Below are 15461 nucleotides of genomic sequence, written 5' to 3' on the forward strand. Positions count from 1 at the left end.
CTTTTCGTCCTCTCAATTTCATAAACAACACCCGTGGTGCGAGAAGGCAGTGAGTAGGACTTCCCTGTCAGAGGCTATATATTCGCTGGCCATGTGAGAGCATTTCGAGAGGGAGAGCACTCTCCCCACTCTTGGCCGTACCAGGGCATTTGGGGGCATAGATTACACATATCGAGTCTCCATGTTAGTCTGGAAAAATATCAGTACGATGAAACCAAGACAGGGTGTGAAGTAACTTACCAGGAATCTGGTTTGTGTGAAAGTGTTCTCTTGAAAAGCTGACTGATGACGCCTCATTAACTGCGGTGGTTGGAAAATATGTTATGCGTGCTTAACCACCACCTGCAGCGAGATTTAATGTTGGTTGCCGTAATGATAAGTTAGAAGAAAACTACGGATGGTCGCACGATCACATCATCAGTTATTGACTTTTAAACTGAGTAAAGTCAGCAGGCATAAAATTTCAGTTTGGTCTTCAGTCAACGTTTCCAATTTATCTATAGAGATGTTAAGCGATTGCCCAAAAACGATCACAATGGTGACAATTTGAATTTATTTCTTATCTTCCCCTACGTAATGAGTTTAGTATTAATTCATACTTTGATCCTACTTGCTGCCTTTAAACTAATTTTAGTATGTTAAGTTTCACTAAAGTAATGATACTCTCTCTTCTCTGCTTTGTCTTGCTGATTTCTCTTGATGCAATGTCACAAGCGCTCAGTACTTAAACCTATGCATAGTAGGCTTCTGAGTTTTATATGACTGACTGGTTAGTTAGTCAATAATAGTAATACAAGTTGTCTAGAATAAAATTAGCGAACAGTCAAGTCGCGTTTGATGTAAATATGAGATTTTACTAAAACAGATGAAGCGAAACAGGGAAATACTAAAGAAATAATCTTTAAGTGTATTTAAATTCATGTGCATTCCAACATCTTTTTTGTTATGCATTTTTTATTGTTTATAGAACACTTATTTGAATACAGACGATTTCATAAAAGTCGTCGAAATTAATAAAATTCTTATTCAGACACTTTATGTTGCCTCGAATAAAACTACTTGTGGTGTAGTTAATAACTAAGCATGTCATTAACAAGTTTCGTCAAGTTTAGAAATCAAGACTATTCTACTTTAAAAAAGGAGCAATTAACCAGAGGAGTTAAGTTTGTCGACGATGAATTCCTACCAGAATCAATGAATTTGCAATGTCTTAATATACCCGCTGGTCCTTTAAGTTACTTGCGACCTTCCGAAATTGTCTCTGATCCATGTTTCAGTCGAAATGAATCATATTTTAGTTTAAAAAGAGGCTTTGTGAAAAATTTCAATATTCTCCTCGCATTCACTGGTTTGAAATACAAGGCGAAGTACTGGGCAAAAGTAAGTCGAATTAATAATTAATGTATGAAATTTTATAATTGTAGGTACTCGTCGATATAAAATCTCAAGAATGGGATGTAAAACATGTTAATGAACATCCGGGGATTTTTCGTTTTCGATTTTGGCAAGAAGGCGTGTATTTTGAAGTAACAATTGATGATATGTTACCGTGTTATGAAGGAAAGTGTATATCTTTGTCATCTTCCAGTGCCAAGGAGTTTTGGCCGGCTTTATTAGAAAAAGCCTATGCTAAGTAAGTGTTCACAATGCATTTTATCGCCTTTAAAAACCGTTATTGTTTTCTTCAGAAGCTAATGGGGTCGGAACATTGATGTTTGCTACCATTGGTCTAACGTTGATAAAAACTTTGCTATTTGCTTATAATCATCAAGCCAGTGGTAGTTTGGTGGTTAAAGGAATCAGCTTTCAAGCAGCAGGTTGTAAGTTCAAACCCCGCTTCGACCATTTCGGTCTGGGCAGCTGGATAGTGTCATTAACACATCCACTGGTTATCTAATGCAGTTAAATAAGTCTTTTTATGAGGTTGAAGTTTAGTTTCAGTATAATAGTCTCATGAAACACCTTTTAATTTCAGCCTTTTCATAATTAGTTATTTTATTCTTCTATTTACTGTTTCACTTCCACCTAAAAAGTCTCTATTCTATTTCGAATACTAAAAATAACAATTTGAATTCCAACTCGTTTATTTACGTCCACTAATTTATGCTTCTTATCTTGTTCTATGATAAAACATACCATGTCATTGGAATCGATGTAGGAAAGACGCTGCAAATAAACCTCTTAGGGTTCTACTTAATGATAGGCAAGCTAAGAATATATTTCAGGAACAACTAGAGAAACAGTTAGGCAGCCATGTAAGTTGTACCCACCCCGAGGCAACGTGAAATGACATCCAAAAAGCTATGGAAACAGCAGTGATATCTGCTAGTATGGTAAACCATAAAGTTAGGGAGAAACACTGGATCTCAGAAGCATCTGCCTCACTGATAGATGCTCGAAAACTCAGCCCATCTGGTTTTGAACATAACGAAGAGCGGAGTCAGCTTAAGCCCAGGCTAACAAGAAGCCTACGCAATGATCGCGAACAGTGGTGGATAGCGAAAGCAAGAGAGATGTAAAAGGCAGTGGCAATATGCAACGGCAGACAACTGTTCAGACTTGTTAAAGAAACCGGCATTACAAACCCAACTGTCAGCGAAACTATCTCGGGAAAAGATGGACATGTTATTCATTCTCAATCCAGGAGATTGGATCGATGGGCAGAACACTTTACAGACCAGTTCAACTAGCCAGCCACACTTCGGTTTCCCTCGATCCCCAGTCGACCTGAACAGCAAGGTAATGTAGGTCCACCAACTCTTTACGAATTTGAAAAAGCTATAGGAAATCTGAAGTGAGGGAGAGCAGCAGGCCCTAACAGGTTTACTCCTGAGATTTTTAAGGATGGTGGTTCAGTACTAGCAGTGAGATTGACTGAAGTCTTAGGTAGAATCTGGGAACTAGACTTAATTCCATCCGACTGGTCCCAATCACTGATTGTGCCAGTCTATAAAAATCACAGTCACAGAGGAATCAGTTTGACTAATATAGTGTCTAAAATATTAGCTTCAACAATACTTTGACGCCTAACGAAAGCTCGTGAAGAGCAGACTAGATAAAACCAGACTAGTTTTTGACCTAAACGTAGTTGTATAGACCAGATATTCACCGTACGTCAGGTCCTAGAACATAGACACACATTCAGACGCCCCACAATAGTAGTATTTCTCGACCTTAAGGCGGCATTTGACTCCGTTGATTGTGAGGTTCTATGGCAGTGTTTGTTACTGAAAGGAGTATCAAAGAAGTACATGAACCTTATACAAGCTCTATACTCGAACACAACTGGTCGAGTTAGAGCCTATGGCGAACTGTCATCAGAATTGGTTACCTCAAGTGGTGTTCGTCATGGCTGTCCACTATCTCCATTCTTGTTTAACTTTATCGTAGACGGGCTTTTAGAAATAACACTTTCCTCATCCACATTTAGAGGAGATGAAATTCCACCAGTAGACTCACTTGTTAACTTAGAATACGCCGATGACATAGTTCTATTTCATGAAGACGCTGACAAAATTCAGTCTTCTGACCACTATAAGCAAAAATGCAGGTATTTTCGAGATGCGATTCTCCCCCTCAAGATGCAAAATGTTACTTCAGGATTGGGTTGCATCGGCACCTGAACTAATGATAGGGAGTGAAGTAGTTGGGCGTGTTGACCGCTCCGCTTATCTTGAAAGTCTCATCAGCCCTTGTGGTCTGGTGTGTGACGAAACCTCAGCACAGATACAGAGGGCTCGTCTAGCTTTCGCGTACTTTTGAGTACTAGGTAAGAATAGCAAATCGATTGATGAAGTAGTGAAACTGGGACGTGTTATGTATGCTCAGCCACCGACTGCCCCGACGTGCAAGGTTTTATGATGTAGGAGTAGGTTGGAAGAAAGCTAGGGTTGGCCAGACCAAAACGTGGCACAAATCCATGAAGTCACTGACAAGTGGACTGAGACATGTTGGTAGGTGTAGACTACTTGGTTTGGATCCGCTAGATGATGGCAAACGATGGTTAGAGACCTTGAACGATATGGCTCAAAATCGTTTGCAATGGTGAAGTTGCATCCACTGTTTGTGTTGTGCCAAATTCTAATCTTCTGAATTCTTCATGTGTCTATCTTTTTTCTCTTTTCAAATTTATTTCACTGGATTCTACTCTTTGAATAACATCTTCAAACCCTAATCTTTTGGATTACTGCTTATACTTTTACTACCTCTACCACTATGGGATTTTAATCGACAACTGCATCTCTGTATTAATGTGGTATGGTAACTCGAACTGATGTACGTACGTACGAAGTTCTACGTTATGACTGACTGACTTGGAATGGTTTAGGCTTCATATAATCAAATGACGGATAGTAGATTCACATCAGGAAATGATGTCAGTCGGACAGTCATTGAGGTCCGAAATTAAACCTCAACGTAAATATATACAATATAGAAAAGCAATTAGATAGGAAAAGTACTGATTAATAGTTTCCAGAATGACAGCTCATGAGCGAAATCTCTGTATCATCAGGTCCTCATCACTCGTCAAAGCGGTTTATCATAATATCAGTATTTTGACCAATATGCTACTACTTTCCAACTAATTTTCTTCATAATAAAAAAAAGAAATCCTCTGTTCGCAACCTTTTATCTTTATTGAATAGATGGATTGTGACTGATAATGAAATCCAAAGAGCGCATTTGGCTCTATTTGGGTTATCTATCCCAGTTTTCATTGTTTACATCGGGATTCAAACCCAGTACCTTCCTCTTCAAACGCCCAGCGCATTAGCCACTGGATTACTGAGTCCGAATAGTTATTAACTTAATCAACGGGTATAAGGTTTATATAATTATTAGTAAGTGTTCCGAATCTTCCTGCTGTTGATATTAGGGGCTGAATTTTGACCAGTCTTAGTTGGTATAAATACATCTTGTACAGATTCCTTTAATATGACCATTAAGTCTTTATTGTTGAATGGTTGTTAGATTCACTTACTCAATAGACTAACAAAAAGCCTTTTTGTTAAGCTCATAGTTACTGTTTTTACCGACCAAGAAGATTTTCACTAGTCTTCAAATCATCAGAAATAATTGTTTATGATAATTATCTTCATTCAACTTGTACAAAATACCATACAAGTAGATTGTCCGTTAACCGGTAAGCTTTTTACTCAAAATCATGTGGTTAATAATTCCCTTTTTACATTTTGAAGAATATTGATTTGTGTTACAGTTACATATATGAACTAAATAAACTCTTATGCCTATTTCTAAGTCATATTATTCCTCTTTATTTTTTTCCTACTTCCTCTTCATTGGAAATGTTTAATTTCTTTTAGATTATTAGGTGGCTATGATAAATTGGAGTATGTTCGACTAGAAGAAGCCATGATGGATTTGACTGGTGGTGTGACTGAATCAATTAGTTTACAAAATTTATATTCTGCACCAGCTATGAAACAAGTTTTATTCTTTGAACAAATGGAGAAAGATTTAATTGATGAATGTATTGTAATATTTTGTACAAAAGTTAGTTACATAATGAGATGTTTTATAATTATTTCATTAACTGTTTGTTTAGTTCAATCTATCAGTTTGTGTGTGGATGGGTGGGGGGATGCGTTAACGAACTTCTTGAAATTTTGATTGAATTGTGGCTAGTGAAATATTCCAAGTCGTCTATCTAGACTTAGTAGATCAGCGAATATCACGTTGTATGTTTGAATCGAAATGTGTTGGCTTCGAGTCCTGATTTGAACATCAACAATGAGATACAGATACATCTGGCTGGAAAATCCCATTTTACAATCAATGATATTTTGTGTAGTGGCTAGTAATGGAATTAAGGATTAAATCTAGGACTCGGGTAAATATACTTGTGTTATTTCTACTCCTTTAATCTTCTAAGTTATGATAGTCGTCACTTGTTCAATGATTATAATGTATATTACTAGTTCTGAAGACCTATATTTTCCTGTTGTTGTGTTTGTAGACTGAAATAAGTATTCGCTTTTGATAGATGGCCTCCTTAAGCACGGATATCATAATATTGCCTAATTTTACAAGTTGAATGTAGTTCCAATCATGGAACTTGACAGCTGGTTATACAAACACTCCAATATTACCATTCTCACAACTAGTAATTATATGTATTTAACACGTTAAACAGACAGTGTCTGTCTTGACCTTTTAGTTCTGTGGATAACGCTTTTTAACGTTTGAAGTGAATGGGTATTGGGGTTAAAAGTTAAATATGTAAACACTGAACGAGGATGCATGTACAGATAAATAATGAGACGTAATGGAAATTCTGTATTATGCTTTCAAAAGTAATATCAAGGCATTTGTTTAAGAATTCCACATAACAACAAGGATTGGATAGTTCAGTCTGTAGTGTATTAACATTGTGAATAGTAACGGTCACTATTCACTGTTGTAGTCCATATTGTTATTAGCTCGGTATGAGTAAGTTATAAAGTGAGTGACTTACTTTATTTTGCAATTTTCTTCATATGAGGTCTGTGATACTGTCCACTCTTTGGTCTTTGGCTTAATTATCTAATTTGCAAAGCGGTAGAATAAATTCAGGTGGAAAACCTATTTTCCCACTTACCAAAGTAAAGTCATTCGCCACTCATTTTCACCACTGATATCGTATCACTAACTAATTAATATGCAGAAACAGATCTTTCTGGAGAATTAGATAATAATTTTAGCCGGGGAGACTATTCAGATGTTATTAGTGATGAGATTTATTTCAAGAAAACGACCTTTATAGAAACTGCTATAATTCATTGAAAAATCTAACCTTTTCAATTTCCTCTGTGGCAATTTAGTTGTTTTAGAAACATCAGTAAAGTCCTATTTAGATAAGGAGTTGTTAATGTTAGAAAATACATTAATTATAAGCATAATCTGGTAATCGTTTATTAATTGTTGGAAATCATCAGTATCAGTCTATCATTTCTTTTTTGATTCTGACATTCCTGAGATTGACTGTTTACATAAGCGATACAACTTATTGAAATCCCCCACCAAGTAAATTCCTGTCCAGCATTTCCGCTTTCCGAGCATCTTCCAGCCAGTTTAAACATTTCCAGTATTAGGTTGTGGAAATTGTTGAATTCCATTGAACTCGTGAACCGATCTAAGTTAGACTACCTATGAAGACGTGGAAGCAGTGGATGGCCGTTCCGTCCTACTATGTGACTCCTCAGTAGTGCGGAATTGTGGATAGGCACTACTGAGTCTCGAACTAGGATGAAACGGAGGCCCAGTGTTTCCAGAATTTCCATGGTGGTCTAGCTTAAATCGGTTCATGGCTTCAATGTTATTTAAACATGTTTGAATTATTTTCGAATGTTGTTTTTGCTATAGGAGGACAGTGAACAACAGGATGGTGATTCTGAAACATCGCCTCATATCTTTGGGGCTCCTAATCTTCATGATCATGTGCTTAATAAAGAATCTGGACTTTATCTAAATTATGGCTATTTATTAACAAGAGTTTGTGCAGTTCCGAAAGATATTAGCGTTTTTGGAGCATTTAAAGATATGTTTAGACGTGCTGGTGATTGTCCTATACAAGCTCGTTTAATGCGTTTACGTTGTCCTCTGAGTGTAATCGATAGTGGTTCTGGTCAAGGTGAATGGAAAGGAGCTTACAGTTCATCATCCAGTGTACGTTCACTTATTTTGTTCTAATCGTTCATTAATTTTGATTAGTTTTTTTCAGTACAATGATTGGCTGTGTGTGATGTAAAGTTCATTTTTTCGTAACTTATCTACTGAACATTGGATTTCTTTCAGTAAAGCTTTTCACTAAGTTACCACTTTCATAGGTTCTTCTAACAACAAATGCAGCATTCCTTAACGAAATAACAGATATATACAAACATAAATGCTTTAACCACCAAGTCATCGCTGAATTATGTGATACTGCAAGCTCAGTCGAACAAAAAATGCATCATAGCTGGGTAATTAATAAATATCTGAGTATTTCGTGCCATTTCATTAATATGGATGGAAGCAATTAACCTAAAGTTCTTCTGTTACTTTAAAAATTTTCCTACTCTCCGATTCAATTCACCATGTTGATTTTCATGTCCGAAGCAAGGTCATTTTGTTTTTGGATTCCACCTCTAAACGTTGTACTGAAGTTTTAATAGGGCAATTGAATCCAACTTCCAATAGTTCTGGCGGTTTGGCTTTCATTATGAGACCTAACGGTTCTAGGTTTGATCCCCTGTGGGACCGCGGGTGTTCACTTCTGAAGATCTCCATGCTAGCACGAAACGGCTACTCAATATCTCCTGATTCTCAATGATGCCCCAGCTGAGATCTGTTTGTCCTGGATACCCGTATGATTACTTTGTTTTTAGATATCGATCTAAATAATAAGTTTATTTTCAAACTTTATATAAAGTTTACTTAACCAGTATAAAATAGGTGGTAGATTGTAGTTAATTTTTTCGAGACATCACTTCAAAATAACAACACACATTGTATCGTCTTAATTCAACACTAGCTGAATGTTCAATCGTGTTATATATCAACACAAGTTTTCTGTCTATGTAATGATGGTAGCTTATTGATTAAAACATTGAAATATTGTACCACTCATTAGCAAATCTAAACTCCACTCATATCTACTTTAATTTTGAAGATTTAAGTAGTATTGTTGTGAATGAGCATACAGGTGAGGACAATAAACTACGTATTCAGCATAAATTACAACGTTACTTTGTAAAATACAGAAAACCATACTATGATAATCTATTTGCAAAATGTTCTTCAATTGTCTCAGGCTTCATTGTTCCTGGATTTCCACACGTATTGCTTTTTATTTCTGTTCTTCTCTTCTTGATCTTCTCAATCTTCTGCTCTTCAGATATTCTATTCCTTACTCACCATATATACTACTTATGTCGATATAAGTAGCTCATACTACAGTATCATTAACTCATACACAAAATGATGTGCATCCCCAGTACTAATCAATAATATAGGTTCAGTATTCGGATAAGTGATCTTATTTGCCACAAATAAATTGATTTTTCAGTTTTTATTTATGTATCATTTCTTTTTTTTTTAGGAATGGGAAGAAATAAATTTAGAGGCACGTAAACGGTTAGGTTTAACTTTTGATTCAGAAACTGAATTTTGGATACCACTTGAATTTATATTACAACATATGTCTGGTGTGTTAATATGTCGTTTTCCAGATACTAGTATTGTTAGTTTACCTGGACATATAACATGGCGTTTATGTGAACATCATGGTGCTTGGTGTGGTCATCAAACTGGTGGTAATTTACAATATCGTAATACATTTCTACATAATCCTCAAGTGAGTTGATTAAAAGAAAACATTTATTAACTGTTTAAAGTTGATAATTCACTCTCAAGTATCGACTGAATATAGTGCATCGTCAATTCAATAATAGCCCCCAAATGCCCTGGTACTGCCGAGAGTGGGGAGAGTCCGCTCTCCCCCTCGAAATGCTCTCATATGGCCACGCGAATATATAGCCTCTGCCAGGGAAGTCCTACTCACTGCCTTCTCGCACCACGGGTGTTGTTTACGAAATTGAGAAGATGAAAAGCGAATGTCCGGCGCTTTAACCGGGTTGGTGGACACTGAGGGTCCACCTAGGGGAGTTGGTAAACCCTGATTCCAAACCAATGGTGCACATGGGCTGGCTCCAGTATCCTGAGGGAACAAATGGCATATGAATCAATCGTTGATCACCGGCTACCATGGGACTGCATCTCCTCACGATGCTCCACTGCCTTGTGGACTAGACCTTTAGGTCAAAGGCTCGGGGTGTGGGCCCCTGAGAAAACCACCTGCTTCAGTTTAGGCACGTGGGCAGTATCACAGTCTTCACACAAATCAAATGAGATTTGTGTGGCGCATATATATCTGGTGCTTCCTGTTTACCAATATTTATGTGCTTAAATAAATAATAAATAAACAATTCAATAATAAGTTTATACCTCCAGATTTATCAGCTCATGAATTCACTAATTTTTGAACTAAACTGTATTGGTAGATGCAGGCTATCTAGTTCGGACTCGCGCAATTGTCTTAACCAGTGGTTATAAATTAGCTATGCTAGCTAGGTTGATTTTCAGAGAGATTTGTCTCGAATTTAGTTGATGTCCTTGATATGCTAGGCCACTTTATACATGACCTTCAGACTGTAATATGTGAGTTTGGTTGTTGATAAATTGACCTTGTGGACATAACTATCCTACTTGTTGACTAGTAATTGGCTATGCGCACACTATCTGATTAACTAGTTACTTCCTTATTCTGATGTCCATGGGGGAGAAAATGAGAAAGACTGTAGTAGAAAACTCTATATCCGGATTTAAACTTACTCAAAAAAGTACACGATTAAATATATGACTCATTGCACTTCAGTACACTAAAAGATATTATGTAAAAAGAAATGGATAGTATTAAGTTAGTATGAAAATATTTATTTTTTGGAAGTGTTTTGTTCTTTGAACTTATCGTTTTATTCTTGAAGCTTTGATTATCTTTCGAGATAACGTCATCAGCTCACACTTCAATAATAAGTGAGCCATAATCGACTGACGGTGTTTTCCTTGTCTTCTCGTTTTAACTAACCTCTGACTTTGCACTTATGTTGCAATTATGTTTTGATGGTAGTGTTGTCTAGAAAGATAATGAAAGCTTCACAACTAAGCCGTTCAGTTCAGAGAACAAGACACCTCCAACATCGTCGTCCTGAGCTACAAATATGCTCCATCATCTCTTATATTGATACTTTACGTTGATTAGATAATAATTGACTAACTGACAGACTTTCTTCTATTGTTAATTAATACTATAAGGATATTGTGTTAAGAATTTATGATAAATGTATTGTACTTATTTATAATCATACTTATTAATGTAATTTATTTTCGAAGTACAAATTTACATCGTTTGTGTATAAAGGTGAATGATACTAGCCCGATTAGAGAATCAGAAATCAGTAGACCACGATTTGAACCTTCTAAATCCAGTACTGAGACTGCATTTTACTCTAAAATTGAAAGAAAAAGCACTGACTTAATGAGTTTACATTGTTTTATATTGACTGCCTGTAGTAACATTGATCAATAATTTCGATATTTGACGCACGGTATTAGGGGATGATAGTAAAGCAGTAAATGAGGTTGTGAATCTACATCGACTGAGATGGTTGGGCCACGTGTTACGTATGCCTGAATACCAATTACTACGGTGCGCAATGCTGACTATTGTTGGAGACAGTTGGAAGAAAGTTAGGGGCAGCCAAACCAAAACGTGACACCAGTCCTTTAAGTCACTAACTTCTGATCTGATTCATGTTGGTCGATGCAGACTACCTTGCTAGGTTTCGCGCGAGTATCGTAACTAATAGTTGGAGACCTTGAGTGACATGCCTCATAATCGATCACAAGTGTAAGTGTATACATTCTTTGTCTTCCCTTAAACCTTGAGATTAAAATTACTTTATACCTTTCTTTCTACGAACTAATTCTTTTTCCCTGTATCATATCCTTATATGAAATCTTTTTTACTATCATTGAAGTAACTGCCTCCATGAATTTGGTATTCATGTTGTTGTGCTAATGAGGTATGGTAACTTGGACCGATGCATAAATATGCCTGGTCCTACGTTGTAGCTGACTGACTACTTATACCATTGGATAATTCACTTGCTTCATTTAATAAATCCAAGTTTAACTTTTCTAGGGTTGAAACAGTTTTATATGTCGATATTCTTAGTCTCATGGAAACTCCTATATTAAGTCCCTCATCTTAATAGTTAACAGGAACCCATGTTTCATGGTTTTGTAATTTTTAAAAGTTCACTAATGGTCGCCTTAAACTTCAAGGTACTTCTTTTGTTTTTCTTTTTTCATGAGATTTCTGCTGGATTTGTTAATTTCTTACTTTAGAACTATTCTATCTATAACTGTCCGACTCTTTGTTCACAGATATTATAATATAAGCTCTAATAAGGTCATGATCCTACTTTCATTAACAACCGCCACTAAATATTTAGCTATGAAGACACCAGTCAGTCGGGAAGTGAAGAAGGAGATTGATTATGAATACAGTGGTCTTGAATGCTGTTAGAGGTATGAGGGCAGTTATCACTTCCCGGTCACCCACACCGTGGAAGGGTTCTTCTAGAGGTTCCTGAAAAGGAAATTGGGTTAGAAGTGGTTTTAATGACTTGAGAGCGTGACCGCAGTGCCCAAGGGACAACTGCTTGAGGTCGGTCACACACGACCTTTTTGTGTTAGCTCAGCACTTGTTGGGACCTTACCTTTGGAGACGGATATCCGTGGGATAAGGCGAGGTGTGCATTTTCAGGGTCGTAGACCTTTTTTAACCCCACCCCTCCTTGTGGGAAGGCAGCATCTCTGTTATGCTGGTTGTCTGAAGGAAACACCTTAGTGTCGTCACACCTCTGTACAGTCAGCAGTACGACTTCGCCTTCGGACCTTGGGTTTTCTGCTTTTAGTCTTACCGCTTTTCAACCGACCTGTCTGGCATGGTAGGACCTTGAGGAACGATTGTTCCTGCCAGTATATCTCGATTGGTTCATCACGATAGGCAAGCCCGACCACCAGGTCAAGGTAGCAGCAACGGTCGGGTAGCACCAGTACAATAGTTTGAATAAGTTGTTTTAAAATTTTTCTCCAAGTTAAATGTCGATTCTTTTTAATCATGCCTGTAAATAGTAATTTTCAAATTATTTTCAGTATTATTTCGATATAATGAATGATTCTGATGAAGTTCTACTATCTCTTGTACGCAAATATAATCGTGATCCACTAACTATGGTCATAGAACCTGATTTAAATCCATTGTCTATTGGTTTAGGTCTATTCAAGGTAAGAAATCTTTGTACAAATCAACATGATTATTTTTTTTGTTGTTGATTGTTAACTCGTTTCAATACTATGTAATGTTTATATGTTCAGTAAGTTACCATTGCATTTAACATTCAACATTAATTGTCAGATCCTAACCTGGAGAATCATTCAAAGATAAATGGAACTGGAAAGTTGTTTTACTTTATCTTGAGAATCCTCAATAGTGTTTATCCGTGATACCTCACCAGGGCTTGAACCCTGAGCCTTCAGGTTTCATAGTGAAAATTTTGTTTTCTTATGGACGGGTTTATATGCTCAACCTTGAGTCACATATTTTTGTATGAAGGCTAGAGATGTTACTGAGTTACTCAAAAGAATTATATGGAGTGAGGTTTAACGTGAGACCTATTGGTACCAATTTCCACTTCCAGTCATATATTATTCAATAACCAAACTTTTAAGTTTAACCGAGATTATTTCTGATGTATATGTAAACTAATTTTGTGTCAAACGATCCTACCTTATGGTTTCATAACTGAAATTCGTTTCGCGGTTCATAATTTCTATTTTCCCTATATTTCTACATTTGTTTATTGATTTACACAAGTAATACCTTTTATGTTGTTCACTGGGAAACAGTAATGATTTAACCCTCACAAACCATTCGTACTGCTTACTTAATTTAGAGTTTTGAATAAATAAATCTCGGTCCAGCGATCTAAAAATCAAGTGTTCATTACAGAGCCTAGAATTAATAAATTGGATCTTTGACCAAGTCGTCAATGCACACTTCTAACCGATTTCCATACCAGAGAACGAAACAATTATCATATCAAGCACTTTAATCTTTCATTTTGTCATCTTGTATAACTTACTTACTTACGCCTGTTACCCCTCGTGGAGGAGCATAGGCTGCACACCAGCATTCTCCATCCAACCCTGTCCTGGGTAATCCTTTCCAGTTCTTTCCAGTTAACATTCATCCTTTTCATATCTGCTTCTATTTCCCGGCGTTATGTGTTCTTTCGTCTTCCTCTTTTCCACTTCCCTTCAGGATTCCATGTTAGGAATTGCCTCGTGATGCAGTTTGGTGATTTCCTTAATGTGTGTCCTATCCACTTCCAACGTCTTTTCCTAATTTCCTCTTCATCTGGAATCTGGTTTGTCCTCTCCCATAAAACGCTGTTGCTGATGGTATCCGGCCATTGAATGTTGAGTATTTTGTGTAAACAACTGTTTATAAATACTTGTACCTTCTTGACGATGGATGTAGTAGTTCTCCACGTTTCAGCTCAATACAGTAGGACTATCTTGACGTTCGTATTGAAGATTCTCATTTCGAAATTAGTTGACAGTTGTTTTGAGTTTCATATGTTCTTCAATTGTAGGAATGCGGTCCTTGTTTTACCTCTTCATCAGATCCTTCTTGTTCATCAACAGTTTCAATAAACATGCCTCATATTACTAATGTAGTGTTAATATATATGAACTATGTAGATTAAAATAAGTGTAATGCTGGTAGAGTAATGTAACACAGTTTTTGATAATTGCTTACAATAATTATTCTTTTTCTTTGGTTGTTTATATAGATTTTCAAATTATATCCATATTTATCAAGTTAACAATTTTGTATACTGATTAAATTATTGACTCATAGCATTCGATCAGCACTAAGAAGGACTCCATAGGCATGACATTGATCACCACCCAGTGATCAATCGATTGTGATTACATCTCAGTCCCACAGGAAGTCGGTCGCGGCCCGAATAGCTCAGTGGTAACGTCTCTGACTGTGAAGCTGGGTGACGCGGGATCAGTACTAAGAAGGACTCGACACGCATGACATTGATCACCACCCACTAATCGATCGATTGTAAATTATTTATTATTAAATAGATTGATGTATCATTTCTACTTTATATTCTTTCTAGATTGAAAATAATCGTCCTGTCAAATCGCATACATTAGCATTCTGTCAAGTAATTCATGTGGAACCATCTCGACCATATCGAGTTTGTCTTATTCGTGAACGTTTAACTGTTGGTCGATATTTAGTAGTTCCATTTATGGAACAACCATTATCTACAGCTGCTTATTTATTAAGATTATATTTACCGAAACGTTCAGAAAGCAGGTGATAATTTTCTTTTCCATTTTCACTGTGTGTGTTTTGTTGTTGTTGTTAATTCTGTATATAGTCCTCTAAGTTGTATAATATATGCTTGGTGAATTTTTTCTATTCAGATATGCAGTTCACATGGAAAGAAGTACACTTTTAAGCGGCTCTCTTGTAGGGTAGAGATATTTAAAATTGTAACTATGTACTTTTTACATGTCTGTAATTATCGAAGTTAGTTTTAATTGATTCTGGTCAATCTACGTTGCTAGTTGCTCATTTTGAATGATATATTTGGCTGGTGTATATATAAAGTTATTATATTCATGTGTTTTCACAATTGGATTACTTAAATAATAGGCTTATTGTTGGCTTCTTATGCAGTAACGAATGAATTGAAAATTTTTACACGTCTTATTTACATCTATATAGAAGAAAAAGAGTATGGTGCATATTAATTGAAGAAGATACA

At 36.3% G+C, this 15461-nt stretch overlaps 1 protein-coding gene across 1 annotated transcript in view; it reads left to right on the forward strand.

Annotated features, from left to right (window-relative positions):
* Positions 1 to 1083: 1083 nt before the first annotated feature.
* The window catches only part of Smp_159550 (Mername-AA248 (C02 family)), a gene marked incomplete at both ends in the record, with an annotated part of 19661 nt that continues 5283 nt past the window's right edge, over positions 1084 to 15461 (forward strand). Inside the window, 7 exons of the mRNA XM_018793046.1 lie at positions 1084 to 1380; positions 1425 to 1633; positions 5325 to 5514; positions 7363 to 7665; positions 9080 to 9334; positions 12760 to 12891; positions 14805 to 15007. Coding sequence (XP_018647597.1) covers positions 1084 to 1380; positions 1425 to 1633; positions 5325 to 5514; positions 7363 to 7665; positions 9080 to 9334; positions 12760 to 12891; positions 14805 to 15007 — 1589 coding nt within the window. The remainder of the gene's footprint in view (positions 1381 to 1424; positions 1634 to 5324; positions 5515 to 7362; positions 7666 to 9079; positions 9335 to 12759; positions 12892 to 14804; positions 15008 to 15461) is intronic.

Source organism: Schistosoma mansoni, chromosome 1 (genome assembly GCF_000237925.1).
Source record: "Schistosoma mansoni strain Puerto Rico chromosome 1, complete genome".
Lineage (NCBI taxonomy): Eukaryota > Metazoa > Platyhelminthes > Trematoda > Strigeidida > Schistosomatidae > Schistosoma > Schistosoma mansoni.